We start from the raw sequence: 16,104 nt of genomic DNA, 5'->3' as shown, positions 1-16,104 counted from the left end.
TATTGAGTTTTATAAATTTTCTTTATTTTTACACAAATTTGCGGCTAACAATATGCAATTACTCGAAAAAATAGGCTCTCCCTCTAATAGGCGTCCACGCGAGGGGACTCTGCAAAGAATTCCGAGCCCTTGCGCTCTCCCTTGAGCCACTGCTTATAGCGTTCATTTCGCATGGCCTGAAAAATTATATTTTTGGGGATAACTAAAGCTTAAAATCGATATGGAGGTGTGGAAAAACCTACGTGGAAACGCATCAGTTGCTTTGTCATGCCAACGCACTCCTGGAAGTCGGAAATAAGGTCGGCACACTCGCGCTTTCCGCGCTCCAAGCCGTAGGCCTCGAAGCACTCCATCATCTTCATCTCAAATTTGCCGCATTTGTCGTAAGTTTGATGGTTGATCAGGCAGCCTGTCAAGTCCGTCAGGGGCAGGCGCAGAAAGGGAGTTAGCGACATTGTGCCTAAAACCAATAAACATATGTAAATTTAATAAAATTCTTTCATTTCAGTGCGAGTTTCCCACTCTACGCTCTGTGACGTAACCATAAACAACGGCCATTAGCGGTTATCCATGGCTGCAAGCGTAGCTACTTTGTGTTTAACAACGTTAAAATACATTCCCAAATCCGCTTTTGAGGTATTTGTAAAATAACAAACCTTAAATTCTTACAAATTTGCAATGAAAACAATTATTTTGTGTTTTTATCTGCGCCCCAAAGAACTGTGTTGATCAACGCCGGTTGATAGCTGACAGCTGACAGATTTAGTGTTGGTAAACTTGCAAACCGCTCTCCACGTTTTGTTTACGAAAATATTAGATTTGTTTAAAACGAAGCCATGAAAAATCAGGATTTGGTTGATTATTTAAGGTCCTGTGGCGTTTGCGAGATCTGCCAGCTGCGCTACTTGAAGGCCAGGGGTTCGGAGTACAAAGATATCAAGGAAACTCTGCGGCGGGTGAGTGCAATGTGAACTTCAAGCAAATGGACAGTCTAATATTTAACTTTTCTCTTTAAAAACACTAAGTTGGATGTAAAAGTGAATGAAAATGAGGAAAATGTGGGCGACACCGTGTCCACGGAAGAGCAACCGACTAAGAAAGCCCGCGTGAGCACTTGTTCCACTTGTTTGGGACTATTTTCGGAGGACTTTCAGCGCGATCTGCTCCAGGGGATTCTCGCCTCGGACTTTGCCAAATACGATTGCCAAAAAATCGTACTGGCCATAAGTTTGCCGATGATCTTGCAGCTGCGCCAGTTGGCCATGTGGTTTGCGTTGCAAAAACGATATGGAGCCTCCGTTGACGGAATCAATCCGCCGGATGTGCCCATTAAGGAGGCCGTTAAACTGATCCTACATCCCATAATATGCGATAAGCTGGACAAGGAATATGATGCCAATGGACTTATGATCAACATAGATGTGACGCACAGCCTAGAAGCCGGAGAGGTGGAGAAACTAGTGAGCTTGAACCGAGAGGCCTTTCCCGCCAAGGCTGCCCATCAGAAGCGTATCGAGATCTCCCGGGGCTTGCTCGAGAAGCAGTATCAGCCGGCAAAAGTTAAGGCAGAAACCTTTGAGAAATACTACCAGATACCATGTGCCAGCGTCGAGGAGCCGCTCAAGCTTGTATCCATCGATCTGCAGGGTCCTTTGGTCTGTGTGGCCGGCAGGTATCGCAAGCTCAGCCGAGAACTGTCGCACACGCCGTGGATCTTGAATGGTCAGCGGCTAATGGAGGACAGCATCGAGGAGATAATCATCAGGAATGTGGGACCGCACTTTGCGGAAAAGCTGGAGAAAATCAACTTTATGTCCAGCGGCAGGGAAGATGTGGATGTTCGATGCCTGGGCAAGGGAAGACCCTTTGTCTTGGAAATACCAAATGCCATCAGAAGTTCCCTCACTACCGAGCAGGCCTATGAAATGGAGCAAGCTGTGGATAAGTCCGGCAAGGTGTCCATACTCAATCTACAAGTAGTGGCCAGAGAGGAGCTCACCCACATTAAGACGGGCGAGGAGCAAAAGAAGAAATTCTATCGTGCTCTCTGCGCTCTCAAAGAACCAGTTACAGTGGACATCCTGCAGAAACTACAAATCCCCGAGAGCTTCGATATACAGCAGAAGACACCCATCAGAGTCCTTCATCGTCGTCCTCTGCACACGCGTCCCAGAACGATTTATAGTGTAAAAGCCAAGGTACATCGGGGGAATCCCCAAGCTCTCATCATTGACATTGTCACGCAGGCGGGCACGTACATTAAGGAGCTGGTTCACGGGGAATTTGGCAGGACGACGCCCTCCTTTGCCTCCATCATTGGCCAGCCCATTGATATACAAGCCCTGGATGTCGTAGGCATTGATCTGGACTGGCCACCAGAAGTGAATAACGCGCCGAGTGTGGAATAGAGCTTAATGTTTTGCTTATTAAAAGATAAGACAAAGGTAAGCCTCAGTAGATTTAAAAATAAATTGTTTTAATTGATTGAAAGTCAGTCCGATTTTTTCTAATCAGGAAATTGTTTCCTTATTCAAATTTAAGTTCTTGAACTTTCATAAAGGGAACTTTTCTGGGGCGCCAATTAATCGCCAGCGCTTTCTAGCACTGCCCACACAGAACAACGCGAGTTGGCAGCACCGCCTTATCAGCTGTGTAGCCGATAAGAAGAAGAGCGTGCGTGCGCTCAATGAATAAAAAGTAATTCACTTTTATTGTGTACAAAACGGATAACAATTAACTCGTATCGCAAAATAGTGTAATCAAAACAGTGCAATGCTTTAAATAAAAGTAAGATAAATCGAATATCGGTTCTAAATGGAAAAATAAACGCCAGTTAAGAATAGGCATAAGTCCAATTAAGAATGATGAATTAAAGTGTGGGCAATACAGAATTCTGCCGCCCTACGCCCCTACATCTGACCCCCTACGTTATCATTGCCCCCCTTCCCCTCCCCGCAGTGCTACCAGACCGTCGCAAGCCGGACTTTTTGCTATTTTCGCGCCTCTGCCAGCATGCCAAACGGTGACACGCCCCACTTAACTTTTCGCCCACTCGCCATCACCCACTCGGAACAGCGGAAAAGCCAGGAAGATGCGTGTGGCAAGCTTTCCCAACCCTCAGGAGTGCGAATTTGACCTTGGCCAGGGTCGAGTCCGATGGCCAGAGCTGCCACCCGGTCGAACTGGTGCGCATGTGTTGGTGCACACGCAGCATGTTACTAAAAAACAACAAATAATCGGCTGCCAATAGCAACACAACAACAAAAATCAACAAAACTGCATCTTTTTTCGCTCTCTCTGATTGTCTCTCGCAATCTTTATCTTTATTCCTCGCGTGTTTGCTCTCTTCGGTTAGCGCGTTCGCTTTGGCGAATTTCAAATTCATTTCAACTTCAAAAGCTGAGCGGAAAAGTTCGCAGAGCAAAAAACAAACAACAACAAATATAGTGATCATTTAAATAAAAAACGAGCACTAAACGCGTTATCAATCGACAAGCAGCTGCCGGCGCCCTCAATCCGTGTTTTTGTCCAATTTGATAACAGAGAGTGAGGGAGAGAGGAGCTCCAAACATCATAAACTAGTGTGTTTATTGCCCTTATGCTAATTAGCAGTGTTTCATAAGCAGCTCAAGAGTTTTCGTGTTTAATTTGCGTTTTATTTTCGTTGTGAAATTAAAAAAAAAATACCCTATAGTGTAAAAACTAGAAGAATTTTAAGCACAAGTTGGCATAAAAAAAGGTTTTGTTTTGGTTAAATTTATAAAAAGTAATGCTTATCAGGCATAATTTTCGCAGCATTATCTTTGCAAAAATTCGTATCTTTAGTGACTTGGTAAATAATTTTTGAACTATTTTGAAGTCTGAAAAAATGTGATTACCATTTTAAGTTTAAAAGTTATTTTATTTTGTACAAGTCTCAAAACAAGAATTATTTTCAATTTTTCTTTGATTTAAATAATAAAGTAAACTTTTTGTATTTTCCATTAATAAACAGTACTTATTAGAAAAGAAAACTGCAAATAAAATAAAGCTAACTAGCTTATCTTTGTCAGAGAAGTTTAAACAAAGGTCATATTGGTTTCCGTTTCCTCTAAATAGAGTATAAATTAATGCTAGCTAAGCTTCGATATGTTGAAAACAAAAGAAACCAATCAAAGGGGTATCACACTGTCCATACAAATCGATTTAAATAGACACAATTGTCTCCATTGCATTCTAATGCTAAACTATTTCAACACGAGCTCTCAAAATAGCAACGCGATTCTTACGTCATTTGAGCTGAAAAAAAAGCATTAAACAATCCCTCCTCCTCCTCCTCCTCCTTCTCCAGCGTCAATTGTAAAACAATTTTCTACTCATTTTCAGATACATATATATATAAATATATATAAAAGAGCAAAAGTTCAACGGCTTTCGCCCAAGTAAAAAACGCCAAGCCCATAAGCCAAAACAATTAATTAATTTGTTTATTTGGCACATTTATATCATTGCCCGTCGCGTGTGAACGTACAAACTGTAAAAACAAATACGAAATATCATCGGAAAAGTATAGACAACATATAGGAGCGATAACTACCCAAGATCGGCCACAGAATGAACGACCGTGAATTGAGCTGCAGTGCGGGCGGCCAGTTTATGGATCGCGGACGGATGAATCAGAATGGAGTGGTCCAGCCACTGCTAACGGGTGAGTATCTGGTGCACTTGGAAAAATTATTAGATAGTTTAATTTTTATGGATTTTATGTATTATTTTCTAATATTTTTTATTGCAAACAATAGTAGTTTTAAGATGGAATTGAAATAGTATAAAAAGGTTCATATATTTCACGGGATTTTTAAATTTGTAAAGAGTCCTATAACTTTATTAAGAAAAAAATATAGAATAGGTAATCAAGAAATTAGTCCAGAATTTATTTATGCTTTTTATATCCCATAAATAATTATAAATACCATAAAGCAACTATCATAACAATAAATAACATAAAATATAGGTTTATTTTTATGATATAATAAAGAAATAAATATTTTTAAAGAAGAGTTTCATTTGTAAAATTAAATACCTTGTAAAAAAACTTAAATAGCTTTATTTAAAGAAATAAATATTTTTAAAGAAGAGTTTAATTTGTACAATTAAATACCTTGTTAAGAAATACTTAAATAGCTTTAAATATTTCTTTCAAATAGTTCTTCACAATTTTCCTATGACCCATAAATTAAATAAACCTCATATTAATAATGTTTCGATTTTAATTGAGCTATTTTTTTAGAGTAAACTTTTATTTCGTTTTTCAAATCTATCTAAAGCCGGCTGACATTTTCACAGAGACATTTTGGCGCTCTATGCAATGTTATTTTGGCTTTTTTACCTATCTATATATATACATATATGTACATATATATATATAATGTTTGAATATTTTTAGTCACTGCAGACACGAGCGCAAATAAATAAAAATACCCGATCTTTAGGTCTTTGCACTTAGATAAGAATTAGCATTTCATTTGCAGGTTTTGTGTGGTTTTATTTTATTATTATTATTTTTTTTTTTGCGTGTGTGTGTGTTGATTGTCTGGCACTTTCAGTTTAGTAGCGTTAATTGCTCCCATCATCAACAGCGGCAGACTTTCCAGGTTATCTTATCTGTTATGATTCTGAGCCGATGAAGTTGTTGCTGCTTTATAACAAGGGAACCTTCTTATAAAATATTATATAAATGTTACTTGAAATAAATATTATCATTTTATTTTTTATAATATTCAATAGAGGTTTATTTTAGAAAGAAATATATCTTAAATATTATAGAGAGCTTTAAAAAAATATATAAAAAATATATTTACAGCCACAAAAATCTTGACAAAAAGTAAGAAGCCAGGCCAGCATTGTATAAAGTTTTTTATAGATCTTTTTATAATAATATTTCATGGATAGAATGTAATTTATAATATGTATAATATTAATTTAACATTTATTTACCAAAGAACATAGTCTATCAAAATTAAAACTATTAACCCTATAGATCTCTCAGGTTCTCCAAGTATTGAGAATATATTTGCATTAAAAGAAAGTCCTATACCATAAAAATCCCATTAATTTAATACACATTTGCCTAAAACCTTTGCATACCAAAATTCAAGTCTTTAAACCCAGTTTAAGCTCAGTTCTTATAGAACGTTTCTGTTAATTAAGCTTGCGTGCACTGCTACCTAATAATAATGTTTGAAATTAATAAATATATGCATATATCTATGCATATTTTGTTTATTACAGATTTGTATCAGATAACTATGGCCTATGCTTATTGGAAATCCGATAAGACCGATGACACGGCGGTATTTGATCTATTTTTTCGCAACAATCCATTCCACGGTGAATTTACTATTTTCGCTGGTCTCGAGGAGTGCCTCAAATTCCTGGATAGCTTCCATTATTCCCAAAGCGGTGAGTTATTGTATATTAACTAAACATTTTGTACTTGTATTAACTAATCGATGTGATTGGGCTTGTTTCAGATATCGAATACCTAAAGCAAACACTGCCCGAGGGCATTGAGAATGAATTTTTCGAGTACCTTGGTAATCTGACGGCGCGGGATGTCACCTTGTTTGCCATTGATGAGGGCACGGTAGCATTTCCACGGTGTGTTAAACTATAACTAACTTAAGTATTTCAAGGTCAATTTTTAGATTTTTACTTTTTAAGATCAATTAGTATTTGTAATATTAATATTTTATTTACCCACACAATTGTTTTAAACTCGAAATGACTGAAAATAGTTACTGAATCGATATTTTTTCAGAAAGTCCATATATAAATGCGATAAGTCGATGCATAATACTATTCCTCTCGATATAAGTCCCCAAAAAGTCATCGCTTTATGTTTATTTTATTAACAATTATCTTTCTGACTATATTTTATGTTAAGCAATACACAGAGAAGAGTAATAAGCTCATTTATAACACTTTTTATCTCATGTTTATGTTGATCATATTTATAATAATTATTAAATTAGCTCATGCTCTCTGACTGAGTTATTTTAAGTCTGATAAAAGACAAGCAGAGTACAACAATGAATGCTATCTGTTGAAACAACTTAATTGTTTATGCATTAAAAAAGAGTTAAGAATATCTCAGGTTTTATTGCTTTAGCAGTAATGATAAGGTTAAGCAAATTTAGTTTGCAAAGTCTAATTAATTTATGATCACTCTTTCAGCGTTCCCATTATTAAGATCGAGGGACCTTTGATCATAGTCCAGCTGCTGGAAACGACTCTTCTCACCTTGGTGAATTATGCCAGGTATGTGCAAGCCCTCCTGCTCTTTTGTTATCCAGAAATTGCCTAATAGTTTATTTTTCTCCAGTTTAATGGCCACGAATGCAGCCCGATATCGCATGGTTGCTGGCAAACATGTCAAACTATTGGAATTTGGATTGCGTCGAGCCCAGGGACCCGATGGCGGTCTATCCGCATCGAAATATTCCTACACAGGTAATAAAAAACAAAAAGGTGAACTTTCACACGACCCACACTCGGAAAATCTTAGTGGGAAAGGAGTGAGTAGTGACAAGTAAGGTCAAACGTGTGCGATATAAACATTTTTTTTCGGCATTGCCAAATTGCATGCAGACAGCTCATTATCAATTAAAAATAATTGAGGAATGGGGTAGCTCAGAAAGCTCTGGGAAAGTTTATCCAGCCGAAAAATTATCCATTTGATTTACGGGTGAAAATAAAGGGGTTTATGATTTTTATGAGTTGGGATAGTAAGTTGGTTTTAGTGGGTTTGGATTTAAAAAGGTGTTCAAGGAACATTTGTTAGTATTAAAATAACACCCAGAAATCTCTAGAAGTTTGAAATCTTTTTGAAATGTATCTAAAATTAAGCAATACAATATTTGATTAACTGAATTTGGTTTAAATTTTATTTTTAAACGATTTAAAATAAGGAAAGGAATTTTTAAAGTCAACAAATTTCATTACGATCACAGAAGCTCTAAAATCATTTCAAAAATGTATCTATAATATTAGAAAAATCATTATTATTATAGTTTTTTCCCTACAAAATGTATCTAAAGTTTTCTAATAACATTTCGTATTCCTGTGTTTTTTCTCTGACAATTTATGACAATTTTAAGCCTTAAAAAGCGTACTTAAAAGGTTAAATACCATCTTATTTTCCTAAGTAACCCGTAGAATACATAATTACAGGGTATTTAAGAACCCATAATAGTCACCTTATCTACTCACAACTTGATCGTTCGAGGATACAAAAAAAAAAAATATAGAAAAAAGTATATGTAGGAAAGGAAGTATTGTAGGTGCTTTTCATATTGTTTTGTGCCTGACTTTTTTATGATGTGCATGCATGCAAAGCACGTGTCACTGTCAGGAGCTCAACCTGCCTCTGACTGTGATTTCCGATTTCTCCATCGGCCCCACCCATCTTCTCAAGGCCCCACCAAAAACTATGAGTAACTCTGCGCCTTCATCAAGGCTTCCGTTTCTCTCCTCCATCGGCAGAAGTTCAAGAACTCTTGTTTATGTGTTAAACTAAATGCGCCGCCCGAAGGCAGTAAAAAAAAAGCAAATCCCCAAAAGTGGGTGGCACACGCAATGCCGCCCACATAGGAAATATTGGATAGGATAGTGCAGGGTGTCCATGTATAGAGGGAAAAAGGAAAATCCGGTGCCAGGCACCAGGCAACCAGGCAAATCGAGCGATGGAAGAGGAGCCCTTTCAATTGGCGCTCACACATCGTAACTTGTTTTTGGCAAGCTTCAAGTTTTTTTTTTTTTTTTTTAATGCGTTCCTGGGATATATATCCTTCTATAGCTCCCCCGCCGGAATCGATGGAGGGATTCGCGTGCACGACGTGACTCACGCCGTCATCCAGTTGGCGTCAAGGTTCCGCTGTCAAGGCTTCCTTTTCTATTTTACTGTATTTTTTGTGTTATAAGGAACGAAGGGGGGAAGGCTGCAAAAAATTGAAATGTTTAAGTTGGAATTTCCGTCACTAATGGCGCAATATGATGATGTAAGACCATTAAGGTGATATTTAAAATTTAAGAACTTTTTTAATAGGTTTTACAGGCTTGGAAATGTGGCAAACAGCAGAATAGTGCAGCTTAATAATTGGGTTTCTTTTTAAGCAAGTGTTTCTTTACTGCATTTTTATTCAATAAATTAAAAACAGGTAGGGGCACCGAATGTCAAACTATGAGCCTGTCATGCAAGCAAACCAAAGCAAAAGTCCTTTAAAATTTGAGAACTTTAATGGGTTTTACGGGTTTGTAAATACGAAAATCCTGCAGCTTATTAATAAGGTTTCTTTTTAAGCAAGTGTTTTTTTTACTGCATTTACATTTAATTCATTCAATTTAATACTTGATACATTAAAAACAGATAGGGGCACCGAATGTCAAGCTAGGAGCCTGACAAGCAAGCAAAACAAAGCAAAAGTCCTACGAATTCTTACTTGGGAATTTTTACATGCATTCTTCGTTTAACAAACCTGTTCTAACATTTATGTTATTCTTTTCAGGTGGTTTTGATGGCACCTCCAATGTCCTGGCCGGAAAACTCTTCAATATACCCGTCAAGGGTACCCATGCCCATGCCTATATCACTAGCTTTAGCAGCATTGGCGAACTTAAGACGCGTCTCATTAAGCACAAGCAAACGGGTGAGTAAAATATGCAATTAAAAATCATTAAAAGAAATAAGTTTTATATAAAAATCTTTAACAGGCATTATGGAGGATCTGTTGGAGCATGCTGTGAGGCATCGGCAGATGTTGTCCCACGTGCTGGACGTGTCCACGGAGGAGTCCAGCGAGGGTGAACTGGCGGCGATGGTGTCCTATGCCATTGCATTCCCTGATGGATTTATGGCACTTGTCGATACGTACGATGTTAAGAGGTATTTCGCTTCTAGGCAGATTCTCTCGGAACGGTTTTTAGTTATCAGAGTTAATGGTTTCGGTTGATCCTTTTCGTTTTTGTGTTGTGTTGTTTATTTTTCCTCCTACCCCTCGTTAATTTTTTTGTAAAAGTATTTGAGACTCTCGAGACGTGCACCAGAAATTCCCCCAAAAATACAAACAGAAGTAACTACTAAACTTTTAACTTTTAACTTGGAGATAATTCCCATACATTTCCCCCAAGTTTCCTTTTTTTAAATTCATGTCATTCCCTTTTGTTTTTTTTTTTTTTTTTGTTTCTTTTTCGTTTGAGTAATAATCCAAAGTATTATCCAACAGCCGAGAAACAGAACATGCCAGCTTAGAACCCAAGCTTATCAATGATATCAAGTCTGATAACAGTCTGCCAAAGCAAAAGCCATCGGCAAATGGCCATCAAAATGGTCAGAGTAATGGCAAAAAAATAAATGGACACAAGACCAATGGCCATCAGAATGGTATTATTGTTCAGAGTAAAGATACAAAGATACAAGATACAAAGGCCAATACACCGGCAACAACAACAGCTGCAACTGCAACTGCAACAGCAACAGCAAAGACAACAACAACAACAACAACAGCCACAACAACGTCCAATGGGACGGCATACCTACCAAAATATGTCGAGAAGTCATTCAGGTAAATGTTAATCGTGATAAATCGCTAAACCGAACAAAAAAAATCAAATCAGAATAAATGAATACAGAAAATAAATTTAATTTAAAGTAATCCAATATAGGAATCATTACAAAATGTCTTTCTTTGATTTGAAACGATTTAGTTCATTTGTTCCATTCATTATAAACTAACATTCACATATTTTCTTATGCTATTTTCTGGGCTTTCAATCAGACTTTACATTATTTTTATATCTAATGCTAAAACTACATATTTATGGATTTGCCTGCATGTTCTATCATCGAATACAAAATATATATATAACCACTAAATTCCAAAAAATTATAAACCATGCATATATATGTGCATATTTAAGCTGATATATGTATATGTATGCGTCCTCTGCTTTGGTGTTTGAATTTAAATTAAAACAAGAAAGGAAGCTAACTTCGGCCCGCCGAAGTTTAAATACCCTTGCAGATAGAAATTCTATGACTAGAAATCCATACCATATAAATTATATATATATGTGTTTAAAAACAATGAAGTAATACCTGCTTTTATTTCATTCACCTATACATATTATATTTGCAGCTTTATATTCACAGATTTGTATTTTTCTTCTACATCAAACGATCGTTTGTATGGCACCTATATGATAAGTCGTTTGATTTTCATAAAATTTTACACAAAATTTTAGAATAATATGAAATGGCTATATCTCAAATTTGATTAAATTCTGTTGAAAACTAAAAATGTTATCGCCACCGCGATTGTCAGTCTTCCGACAACAGCCACCGCCATTCTCATTCCTCTAAAATTTCTCGATCGTTCCTATGGGAGCTATATGATATATTAGTCCGATTTTCATAAAATTTTACACAAAATTGTAGAATAATATGAAACGGCTATATCTCAAATTTGATGAAAATCTGTTGAAAACTGAAAATGTTATACTTATTAATTGAATTAATTTCTCGATCGTTCCTATGGGAGCTATATGATATAGTCGTCCGATTTTCATAAAATTTTACACAAAATTGTAGAATAATATTAAATGGCTATATCTCAAATTTGATCCAATTCTATAGAGAACTGAAAAAGTTAAAATTTTTTTTGTAAAAATTTTCCGATCATTCCTATGGCAGCTATATGATATAGTCGTCCGATCCGGCCCGTTCCGACATATATACGAGTGAGAGTATATAGAAGGCTAACTACAAGGTTTCATTCAGATAGCTTCAAAACTGAGAGACTAGTTTGCGTAGAAACGGACAGACGGACAGACGGACAGACGGACAGACGGACAGACGGACATGGCTAGATCGACTCGGCTGTTGATCCTGATCAAGAATATATATACTTTATATAGTCGGAGGTGCCTCCTTCACTGCGTTGCAAACTTCTGACTGAAATTATAATACCCTGCAAGGGTATAACAAAAAATTGGTACTCAAAGTCAAGGCAATTATTGGGAAATGTTCCTTCGGCAAAAAGACTATAAAAGACAACCCAAACAGGTGAAGTCAATTTATTTATTTAATTTATTTTCTTTGATTCTTTCTCTTTGCTTTCGCTTTCTAAACTTGCTTTCATTTTCAACACATTTTATAATTAAACATTTCTTTCTGTGTATTTGTTACTAAAACTCTCATTTTACATTATTTTTTGTTTAGCATTTACCTTTTTTCTAACTCAATTTTGTTTATTATGCTTTTTATTTTCTCTTCCTAAATGTGAGTGTGTGAAACAAAATAAAAAAAAACCATTAATCGAAACCCGAATCAGAATCAGAAACCCATAAATCGAATCGAAAAAAAAAAAACAAACAAACAAAAAACAAGAATTTACGAACCTAACATAGTAAACAAATGACTTCCGGCACTATTTTGGCAGAGGTATGTAAAACACACGTCTTCAAGTTACAAAAAACAATTCGAACAATCAACCAACAAACATGATATAATAAACAGCAAAACACTATATCATATGGCATATAAACTCACCACCCTCCCCTTCCCCCCACTCGAAAGCAACAATTACTGAACAAAAACAACAACAAAAAACCAAAGTTCATGCATAAATGATAAACCAAACCAATAACTCACACATAACAAAGTGCAACAAAATACAAGTATTTAGTTAGTGAGAGTGCAAAGTTAATCTAATTATTTAAGTAGAAAAGAAAACTAACTTCTGGTTGCCAAAGTTTATAGAACCTTTAGGATCAAATTTCACATTCTTTGAATCGATTTTTATCGAGATTTTTATAAGACAATTTTATCAACAATTCAAAGTTTACAAAACTGATAACTTAGCCAAAAATTCATTATTTTAATTCGGAAAGCTTTCCTGTGTTAGTTTTTAAATAAATTAATAAATCTGCATACTCAATTAAATATTTTGAACAAATACAATTTTGATCAATTTTTCAATATTTCAAAGATGAAAATTTAATTATAAAATTTGGAAAAAAATTAACCATATTTAGTTTTTATCCTCCGATAGCTAGATCGATTTGCCTTCGAATGCTGATCAAGAATATATATGATTTATAGGGTCGGAAATAATTGCTTCACATAGTTACAAGCTTCTGAGTTAAATGATAATACCCTGCAAGGGTATAAAAAACCAACTTTAAGTTAAATGTTTATAGCTTAAAAATTGCTAAAATGTTAAAACTTTTTTTTAAAGTAGTCTTAAGTAAACTTGAAATCTTTAAACTTGAAGAAAATAGTAAAATAAATATATAAAAAGTATTATTATGAAGCTCTTTAAAAATAACAAACTAGAGTGGTATGCATAAATTTGAACAAGACGATTTTAGGCACTCTAAATGAATAAAATATATATTAAACTCAACGGAAACATGCACTGGAATCACCCTAAAGCTGTCATAGAACCTAACCCTGTTCTTATTGTCCTTGTCCCCCACAAAAAAATTCTTTTGTTAACTTTTATTAAACATTTTTTTCCTTGTCTTGTTTTGGTTCAATAATTTCCCCCTAAAACCCAGAGATATTGAAATGATTTTCTCTAAAAAACTAAAAAAGAATTCTCAATTTTTTTTCTTAGTTTTATAAAAATGTACATAGTTATATATACTATATAGAAAAGCGTCCGAGAGAGCACACTGCATGGCTTGAAAATATAAAAAAAAACCGAAAGAACTTTAACATTTTGTGCTGCTCTCAGTAAAATGAGAAAAGAAGAGATATAATATTCCCAGGCAGATTGTTTTTCCTAGTTGCACTTGCAAAACTCTTTAAGAAAAAGAACTATCCTATAGTTCTTTGAACACGTTTTTTCTTAGCTACACTTTTTTTTACACCTGAAAATACCTTTGTTTTTGTATAATTCCCGCTTTAAACTTAGTGGCAAACAAAAAGGTGATTGTATAGCAAAATGAGAGTTATATTCTTTGTTGAGTTAAAAATTTAAAACCAAGCAGCACTTAATGAAGCTTGTATTTAGTTTGATTATTAATCATTTCTTTCCTTGCTTTCTTCTCGTTAGGAGCGGTCTTCTCAATTTCAGTGCCGTGGCCTTGGCCCTCAACGATTTGGGTTATCATGCCCTTGGCATTCGGATTGATTCAGGAGATTTGGCATATCTATCCTGCTTGGCTCGGGAAACCTTCGAGAAGGTGGCAGAACGCTTCAAGGTGCCATGGTTCAATAAGCTAACCATTGTGGCATCAAATGATATCAACGAGGACACCATTCTGAGTCTCAATGAGCAGGGACACAAGATTGATTGCTTTGGCATTGGCACTCATTTGGGTAAGTAAAGTAGAGGATTTCATAAACCATTCATTGATTAATTAATTATTATTTTCCAGTAACCTGCCAGCGTCAGCCTGCTTTGGGCTGTGTCTACAAGCTGGTGGAAATCAATGGCCAGCCGAGAATTAAGCTTAGTCAGGATGTGGAAAAGGTGACAATGCCGGGCAATAAGAATGCCTATCGATTGTACAGTGCCGATGGTCATGCCCTCATCGATCTCCTGCAAAAGGTCTCCGAGCCTCCGCCAGCTGTGGGCCAGAAGGTGCTGTGCCGTCATCCTTTCCAGGAGTCGAAGCGAGCCTATGTGATACCCTCGCATGTGGAATCATTGTACAAGGTGTACTGGAAGGCGGGCAAGATATGCCAGCAGCTGCCGACCCTGGAACAGGTTCGCGAGAAGGTGCAAATCTCGTTGAAGACGCTGAGGAACGATCACAAGCGCACACTTAACCCGACGCCCTACAAGGTGAGTAACATACTATATAAATATATAGCAAATTTAACCAATAATATTTCAACTTTCTTTCAGGTCGCCGTCAGCGATAATCTGTACAATTTCATACATGATCTGTGGCTGCAGAATGCTCCCATTGGCGAGCTCTCATGATCTATATAAGGAGGAGATCCTCAAGATCTACATATATACAAACATATATATATATATATATATATATATATATATATATATACAAATGATGCGCGATAACATTTCCGAGATATTTACTTTTTTTATCAGGTGTACAATTTTCTTTGTTTTGTCCCATGGTCCCTTTGGAATCGTGGTTGGATTTTTAATTAGTCATTTGCTGGTCAATATGCATCTGTAGAATTTTGCATCCCTTATCGGGAAAATGGAGCACAAATTCCCCAAAAACTTGCGAGTGAATTTCTTAATCTAAAAAAAAAAAATTGTGTAGTCAATAGTTTTAATGTGTTATATCTAATATTTACCTACTTACTTACTTACTTACTTATTATTATATAAAACGCACATCATATTCAGGAATGTGTCATGTGCCTTACTAAACGAAACGGAAACGGAAACGGAAACAGAAACGGAAGCAGCAGCTAAGCAGAAACCTAAGCAGAATACCAAGTAACTAAGATCAACCAAAAACACAAAGAATACAAAGAAATCAAGTTGTATTTAAGATTTTTCCTAGTACTTAAGTGTTAAAATGAATGGAAACGTAACGAAAGTTAGAAGTACAAATGCTTTTTAGGACATTTTTGCATGCAAACTAGGGCACACACACACACATCAAGCACACACTTAATTATATATTATATATACTTAATTATACATACTACGATTATGTATCTAACGAAATTCAATTGTAAATATGTTCAACTTGATAATTGTAAGGCAATTAAGCAATACACAAAACACACACCATGCCACCAACTCTAAATGACCCCGCTTCTTAAAATGTTTGCCTGTAATTTTGATCGAAAATAAAAACAAAACAAAAAAAAGAATTAAAAAATAAATTTAAAAAAAGGTGAACGAAAGCAGGAAAAATATTTGTTTTCAATTAGTTTTAGTTTTTTTTAGGGATATGTTTTGGTTGTCTAACTGAATATTCAATTTAAAAGATTCTATTGCGTTTATTTCTGAATTTTCGATTTGGAATCTGCGTAAGCTTTACATTCATATTTAAATAACCTTTTCTATTACCTTTTAAACTTTTTATTACGTTGTTCGCGTACGTCATACACGGTTACGGTTTTGTTCGATT

The 16,104-nt window shown here is 35.7% G+C and overlaps 3 protein-coding genes across 5 annotated transcripts; 2 read left to right on the top strand and 1 right to left on the bottom strand.

The window, feature by feature from the left end:
- Positions 1-2: 2 nt before the first annotated feature.
- ND-15 (NADH dehydrogenase (ubiquinone) 15 kDa subunit) lies at positions 3-748 on the bottom strand. The gene is made up of 3 exons (XM_020956895.2): positions 657-748; positions 243-460; positions 3-176 (listed from the first exon to the last, which is right to left on the bottom strand). Exons 2-3 carry the CDS (start codon positions 453-455, stop codon positions 84-86), a joined length of 306 nt encoding a protein of 101 aa, XP_020812554.1. The 5' UTR covers positions 456-460; positions 657-748; the 3' UTR covers positions 3-83.
- Pus10 (Pseudouridine synthase 10) lies at positions 719-4,546 on the top strand. The gene is made up of 3 exons (XM_086832378.1): positions 719-956; positions 1,026-2,444; positions 4,366-4,546. Exons 1-2 carry the CDS (start codon positions 837-839, stop codon positions 2,406-2,408), a joined length of 1,503 nt encoding a protein of 500 aa, XP_086688504.1. The 5' UTR covers positions 719-836; the 3' UTR covers positions 2,409-2,444; positions 4,366-4,546.
- On the top strand, positions 2,636-15,887 carry Naprt (nicotinate phosphoribosyltransferase). Of its 3 annotated transcripts, XR_015271655.1 has the most exons (12): positions 4,366-4,687; positions 6,271-6,441; positions 6,513-6,639; positions 7,216-7,299; positions 7,364-7,491; positions 9,546-9,686; positions 9,751-9,922; positions 10,263-10,601; positions 12,369-12,478; positions 14,097-14,362; positions 14,422-14,831; positions 14,895-15,887. XR_015271655.1 is itself a non-coding variant. In XM_086832377.1 (11 exons), the coding sequence occupies exons 2-11, from the start codon at positions 4,594-4,596 to the stop codon at positions 14,970-14,972; spliced, it is 1,671 nt and encodes a 556-aa protein (XP_086688503.1). In that variant the 5' UTR covers positions 2,636-2,787; positions 4,366-4,593; the 3' UTR covers positions 14,973-15,887. The 3 variants fall into 3 exon arrangements, 2 of the variants coding, with proteins under 2 accessions (XP_086688503.1, XP_086688502.1); XM_086832377.1 differs by lacking the exons at positions 10,263-10,601; positions 12,369-12,478 and adding an exon at positions 2,636-2,787; XM_086832376.1 differs by lacking the exon at positions 12,369-12,478.
- The last annotated feature ends 217 nt before the right edge of the window (positions 15,888-16,104 follow it).

The sequence above is a fragment of the Drosophila serrata genome, unplaced genomic scaffold (assembly GCF_035046125.1).
Source record: "Drosophila serrata isolate PLE 108 unplaced genomic scaffold, ASM3504612v1 contig_249, whole genome shotgun sequence".
In the NCBI taxonomy this organism is placed as follows: domain Eukaryota; kingdom Metazoa; phylum Arthropoda; class Insecta; order Diptera; family Drosophilidae; genus Drosophila; species Drosophila serrata.
Note: the sequence above shows the minus strand (reverse complement) of the source record. Positions and strands in the feature narration are given on the sequence as shown.